Source organism: Alosa sapidissima, chromosome 19 (genome assembly GCF_018492685.1).
Source record: "Alosa sapidissima isolate fAloSap1 chromosome 19, fAloSap1.pri, whole genome shotgun sequence".
Taxonomy (NCBI): Eukaryota; Metazoa; Chordata; class Actinopteri; order Clupeiformes; family Clupeidae; genus Alosa; species Alosa sapidissima.
Window position 1 is genome coordinate 6,603,510 of NC_055975.1, and position 7,417 is coordinate 6,610,926.

Consider the following 7,417-nt stretch of genomic DNA (forward strand, 5'->3'; position numbering starts at 1 on the left):
TCTTCCGACAACGGTATACTCGCTTTCTGCTTCTTTGTCTCAGACAAATGTCTGAGAAACTCCATCGCTACCTTGTTCTAGCCGGTGCCTGGCATGTATGTGTGTAGTGTAGTAAAGCAATTAGTTACATCGCGAGGCTGCCATACTTTCTGTTTCTGAGGCTGTCGGCCTCCCGGCCCAAAGTTGGAAGGGTGTTTTTTCCGCACACAGGCGCTAGGGGGAAGCGAGAAGGCCACCATTCATCCTGAAATAAGTCATATAACCATTTCAATGACTCTGAAGCTGTTCAGTTAAGGTAAATTAAGCTAAAAAAACTGCATAGTTCTCTAAGTTAACTTTTGACTATTTCTATCCCTGCATTCAATGTTATCTGAATACCTTCTACACTGGCATCAAAGTTGGTTCAAGTTCAAGTTCTGTTTTAGAATTGTTGTATCTACTGACTATATGAAGGTGATCAAGAAGACAACTAAAAAAACTGAATATTTACCCAACTGTGTGCCTGTACCCACAACCAGGACCACAAAGCACCCAAGTCTCAAGTTCCTGCATAGTTACTGCAGTGATGATATAGGCAGAGCTTCAGTTTCGCATCACAGTGCTTAAATCAGTACAGCATTTCATGCAGCTCACCTCTGCCCTTAAAATAAACTGTTACTTTAAAAAAAAATCTGCAGTAATTGCATGCATCCACACCACTCTCTCTTTCTTTTTCTTTCTTTCTTTCTTTCTTTCTTTCTTTAGCTCTCTCTTTCTCTCCCTGTCTCTCTCTCTCTCCCTCTCTCGCTCTCCCTCTCCGCAGGTCAGACGTCAGACACAAGCTTCAAATGCAAATTCCCGAGCCACAGAATCTCGGGCGTCCAGAAGCTCCGCTTTTTGACGGGCAAGCGCCGGGGCCAGAGTGTAATTTCACGCAAGAGCAACCCTAAACTCCACCTGCAGCGCGCGGTGGAGGACACAAAACAAACACTCCTGCTCGACAGAGGGAAATAATATTCTCCACATGCCAGTGGAGAGAAAGCTGCCATGTCTTTGACATCAAGAGTGTGGAAATGCCATCGCCACTGAATAGTCACACACATCCACAAATGAGCAGTGATATCATATTGGCCACCAAATGTAGAGGGGAGAAAGAGTGGGGTGGGGTGGGGGGAGGAAACACCTCATACTCAAATGAAAAGGCATCGAGCGCGCTTGTTTTGTGAGCCAACGAGCTGATATCCTGCCATTACGAATACGCCGCCGCCTCTTCCTCCTGTCTACGCTCTGGCCTCGGCGAGAAGAAATCAGCATTCTTTGAGTGAATGGGATCCTGCGCAAATCAGTTCCCCTGGCCTTGGTCCAGGAAGACGCTGCACAGAGAGGCAAACAGGCCACTGGTGTTACAGCACGACTCGCTTGTTCTCCGCAGGACGACATGAGAGAGGGAGCGCTCATGCTCCACTGGCCCAGCTCTTGCAAAGAGGGCTTTCTTTTTTTTTTTTTTTGGGGGGGGGGGGGTAAGGGGTTGAGGGTAACAGAATTAAAGAAGTACTTCAAGTTCATTTAAAAGCACTCACACTTCCACAACATGGACAACACAGCTTGCCCAGTGAATGGATGACAACAGAAAATGTTTTCTTCTGCAGACACTTGCCAGGAATTCCTCAAGGCTCAAGCATGGTCAGTCAGAACTGCTTTTTCCAGCAGCATGAAGGAAGTTGGGATTAAGTGTTGTTCTTTGAAACCTTTTTTTTTTATTAAAAAGGAAAATCATTCCAATCGTTTCAATATCTTCTGAATGCCTGACTATATGCAAAAACACAAAGCGGACTGGTCCTCTTGTATGACAGTTGGTGAAGTAGACCAGCAATCAGACAGCTGGAAAGCATAACTTCATTTCACTTCTGCGTTAACAGATGAACAGCTCTGCCGCTTCCCACATGGAGGAACCTGTTTTATTCATAGCTCGAGTGTAAGACACCACAAGCTCGCTTTGCCAGCACCAGCAGCGAGTTCTCTCAACTAATCTGTTAGGCGTTGTCAACTCATCACATTACCTAACCTCTTAGAATTTGTCACGCTTCATGGGAAATTTACTCTGCTTGGAGATACACAGGAAGTTGCCCACCGATTCAACTGGGATGCCCAAGAGAGAGAGTAAGCCATTGGGGCCAATCACAGAGGAGTGAGGTGAGGTCGAGGAGGGGTCAGGGCTTTTCATGCTGCATGGGGAGCTTGTGCCAACACAAAACTCGCAGGCCATCCAGGGGACCTGTTACTGACAGGGATCTCTCAGTGGGGTAAAAGAGGCTGGCACGCGCAAGCGGAACAGGAACAAGCCAAATGGTTCCCACTGGTGCCAGTGGGTCAATATAAAGGTACACAGAGAGAGAGAGAGAGAGAGAGAGAGAGAGAGAGAGAGAGAGAGAGAGAGAGAGAGCGCGAGAGAGAGAGAGAGAGCGAGATGGAAAAAGTAGAAAGAGAAAAAGGAAGTGGCGAAGTCAGTCTGTCAGTGCTGAAATATGGCAAAGCTGTTAATTGGGAAGGTTTCCTAAAATGTCAAGCAAGTAAAGTAACTTTAAGTAAACTTTACAGTAAAATGGAGGACAATTATTTTACTAAATGTGGAGTAGGCTGGTAAGCAGTTAACATAAAATCAAAACACCACTGCCCATGATGTAAAACTAAATCCATCTGATGACATTTTTAGGTCTGAGGAAGAGCTACACCAAAGTTCCTCTCATTTGTGTTACAACGTACAGTAGCTCTGCAAGATTAGTGCAACTAGAAACTGTAGCACTGAATGAATGATTGATGCCAAAATACTGATGTGGCATAGGCCTACCCTTTCTATTAGGATACTCTTGCCCCTGGTGAAGACATTACACACCCCCAATCCCCTAAACCCTTACAGCTTGTCATCAATGCAACAGCAAAGGTTCCCTTATTAGCTTTCCATAATATAGGGTTTCAGTTCCTGGACAGCGAGTGTGATTGTTGTTATTTGTGAGTACTGAATAATTAAAATGAACTGAGTGGCAAGACATTGTTTCCCCTGAATTAGATGCTTTGTGTAATGCCACATTGAAAGGCTATTTCAAATACCCCTAAACACACACTCCAGCTCTCTGTGTTTGGAAATGCCTTCACCTGGGGTTTCATTATACCTCAGGTGAGCCCAAGTGTTTTCTGATAGCAACTTGTTAGAGAACCATATTATGAATGTGTATCTTTCCGCACATAATTACCATTTTCTATTGACATAGAAAAACTGTGTTTTTACAAAAAAATAATTCACACAATGGCTGCCAGATTTGAGGTTGTAATGACAATGAGACTTTGTGACCTGTAACTGAACAATGTGATCCAAACAGTTTCAGCCATTTGCACATTAGGATGGACTGCAGCCATCATGCCTTCAAATATCCAATCCTTTCAGATTAGTCCCGAAGAGAGAAGCATGCGTCCCGTCTAATGAGAGGATGCCATTAAGAGCACCCTAATAGAACCCACTCATCCTTTTGAGCTGTAGTCTGGGTAAATAGCATCTGAAATCCTTTCATCACAGCCAAAATGTATGTTCACTTCCAATTTGCAAAAAGGAGCAGGAAGTGACCAAAGGAAAGGGCTGCTTTGCGAGTACTTCTCCCTCCCTTTCTCTCTCTCTCTCTTTCTCTTTCTCTCTCCATCTCTCTCGCACTCTTTCTGCCTCCCTCTGCCTCAGTGCTCAAAAACCACCCTGTCACATTTAGGTTCTGCTTCATCAGATGCAACGCGCAGAGAAGGAGCTGAATATCCGAGGCACACAGTGCAACAGCTCAACGGAGCCCTGCACTGTGAATTCACACTGGATGGAGGATAAGAGGGCATATTGTCCAGCGCGAACAATTGGCAATCAGGCCCCCGGCGAATAGCTTGAGCGAACTTAAACACATGTAACTGGTCCAATTAATGAACTGCGTGTTGTGCATGCACACCTCCTGTTCACTGAGCAAAGAGATCAATTAGAACCGTGCAAGTGAATTAAAAGAGTCATTATGCTTGGGACCCGGCACACGGCAAGCTCACTGTCTGGGAGCACGGCTGCAGTTATTAGTCTGCTATTCTCTGCAAATGTAAATGAGGAAATGAAATACAGTGTCTTGTCCTGGAGAGCAAAAGCAAGCTGTGAACTTAATCAGACTGCATCAGGGGCATTTGACCTCTCGCCCATCTTCCGTCCACACAGTAATAAATCAGACTAGAATAGTATGGCTTCCAGGGGAGGTCCAATACTCCAAACAAAAAATGTATTTACATAAATACCAAAGTAACACTACATCCGTTCATGTATCTGAAAATTAAAAAAATGTCCAAAAGTCATAAAAACGTGACACGTGAATATAGAACTGCTGTCAATTTATCACAGATCCTAAAAGACTGATAATAGTTCAAGGTATACATACCGGTACACGTGTATTTGGGCATGTACTGTTTGCATTGCAATTCACACACACAGATACACAATAGGCCTTCCTCTTTTATACACCGCATACCAACTGCTCAAATGCAGAGGTTTAATGACAGCCTCTTAAATAAAGCTGCATCCCTCTACTAGAGCTAAGGAAATAGAGATATGCATGACATCTCAGATGTGTGACTGACTGAGCAAGACAAAAAGGAGGTGGGTGGGGGTGGGGAGAGGGTGCAAGACAAGAGTCACGGAAAATGGAGGAAATGAGGAGAAGAGAAAATAAGGCAGCAAAAAAAAAAACCTTAAAAATGATTAAGAGTCCAATGCTATGTAGATTAGCTCTGTGACTCCATTACCTTCCCAAGAGCACTTGAGTGTTTAAAAAACAATTCCATCAGACAAGTGTCTGGAGGACCGCGTCACCGGAGACAACACTGGGGACGGACATCCACTGAGGAAGATGCTTGCAGTCTGTGGATGTCTCGCATTTTCAAATGGTAATTTCTCAAACAACTACAGAAGCCTGTAATTCCCAGGGGCACTTGGCCAGAACAGACATGGAAATTTTCTTTATTTTATTATTTTTTTTCATGGCAGTCAAGCGCCAAACTTTAATTGGGTTCTTTTCACTGAAAACACGGCGATTGCCTGCTGAGCAGAAAAATAGAAAAAGAGAATTCCTACGTTCCCTAAGTAGCTCAACTAATTGGGACTTTATTGATAGTCAACTCCGGCAAACGAACCTTTCGACCAATATCATGTTTAGAAGTTGAAGAAAACACAGTCTAACTCTGTTATCATATTTCAAGAATATTTTCAGCTATCAAACATGGGCATCTTCTCAAAAAATCCATCTCAGAATCACAGCATTATTCCTTTGACAACTAGGCTACTTCCCCCATGCACACTAGTTACAAAAAACACACACTGAAGGTGCACTGCCACAACATTAAAGCAGTTGCTAAAATCCTGCAACAGCAGCATCTTTTCTACCGTGCCTCCCTCCCTCTCCATCACCTCCTGTCTTCACAGCCAGCAGTTGCCCTGTGCTACCACTCCACCAGGGCACTTTTACGTGCTTTCATAATGAATGAGAAGACACTTCAGCGCGTTCTGACATGGGCGTGCTTCCACGTGGCAGAAATGCAGTTTCCATGTCCCAGCTGCAAGCAGCCAGGCAGGCAGGCAACCGGGCAGAAGCTCTGAGGGTCCTCTCAGCTTGACTCCCATGCGTGTTGCTCCTTGTCAGCATCCCTCATAAACACACACACACACACACACACACACACACACACACACACACACACACACACACACACGTTTGCCAGTGGCAGGCTAAAAATGCCACAGGCTTCTCCATTGTATTATTAAAAGACGCCATCATGTTTTTCATTGAAACGTTGAGGGGGAAACTGGGACAATCCTGTCTCTAAGCTTGCCTCTTCGCAGTTCATCAATAGGCACCTGACATGAACATCAATAGGATCAAATGCCTGCTTTCGTTTCCGCAGTGTGAAAACTGTTGTTTAACGGGATGGCATCATGGTAATCTCCTTTGAGATGCTCTGAAAATCATTCACTGACACAAAAAACTGCGCCGACAACCACAATGATTCAACATCTGAGATTTTCAGTGAAATTTGACTATGCACTTTTAAGCTAAACAGAACTTAGAACTGATTAGTGTCTATGACATTGCATTTGCAGCAAGCTTTCACATCTGACCAATGTGATGTGACCATCACCACGCAAGTTCAAAGCAAGTTCAAATACAAATCTTCTCATTCTAACATCCACTCCATAGGCTATCTAATACAAAAATTCACTCAGAGCTGTGTGGTTTTATCAATACATACAGAAATTTCTATTCACTTGCTTGACTATTGAGATTCCTTCTTCAATAACTTCACAAGGGTGTGCTCAGCTCTCAGACATTATGTAACATGTTTACATAGGTTTTCATGGCTCCATTCTAGGGGGCTCTTTGCACAGTGCCACCTTCCTCACCCGCACATCCTGCAGCAAGCTGCGAGGCAGGCAATGTGCTGGCTGGCACTGGCAGCACCTCATTCCTCTGCCTAAGGGTAGGGCAGTTGTAAGCTACCACCAGACCACCTGGTCAACTTTTGACACCCATGAACATTACTATTAGTGAAAAGCTGCAAGCTTTCCCTCTGTCAGAAAAGTTTCTTCAAATTAAGTTCAGCTGAGCCACAAACCACTGCTGGTAGTGGGTTGGGCATTCATACCGTAGACTACATACAGCTCATAGCCTATCGGTTGATACCCGTCCCGCTCAGCTCTGTTACAAACAAATGCATGACATGCACCATGATTGTTGACTGGGACTTAGAGTGTTCATGGTATTTGGTCTATAATTGATATGCATAATGTAGCTTGAGCTGCAAACTGCATTTACTTTACAAAAATATGTAATTACAATAGCAATGTCGAGAAACTGATAGCCCAGAACCTTATCATACAATAGATTTCAAAGTTTATGTCAGCTAATGATCATTTACCAGGTTATGTTTCCATATTTAATTGTGTGTACATTCTCTGACTATTTAAAACTGTCATTGCACTGAACACATTTCCATCGATTCCTTCTAAAAAATCTACCTTATGAGACCAGTGAGTTACATTGACACAAGACTGCTGAATCGTCTACAGACTTTTCCCAGGTCTGAAACACACACAATTGCCCGTAGATTAAAATACCTTTTACCTTTTTCAGCGCTGACATTCTACGTAATTCCAATAGTTCAGGCTCTTTTTACATTGTGGGTACGCCAGGTAAGTTTTGAGAGTATGCAGTATTAAAATTGATGTGCGGTGGTGCTGAGGCTGAACTGCTACCACCTATTTGATATTCCCGTCGCGGTTTCCATGCGCTGCTGTCAAACTCGTCCTCACAGCTGGCTTTATCTGCGCATGTCAACGAAGCTGTAAAGTGCCTTCTGAATCCTCCAGACGCCATCT

General features: G+C 44.0%; 1 protein-coding gene across 1 annotated transcript in view; it reads right to left on the reverse strand.

The window, feature by feature from the left end:
• The window catches only part of dlgap2a (discs, large (Drosophila) homolog-associated protein 2a), a 165,434-nt gene extending 158,207 nt beyond the window's left edge, over positions 1–7,227 (reverse strand). The window contains exon 1 of the mRNA XM_042071882.1: positions 7,164–7,227. Within this exon, the coding sequence (XP_041927816.1) occupies positions 7,164–7,181 (18 nt within the window). The 5' untranslated portion in view covers positions 7,182–7,227. The remainder of the gene's footprint in view (positions 1–7,163) is intronic.
• Positions 7,228–7,417: the final 190 nt, after the last annotated feature.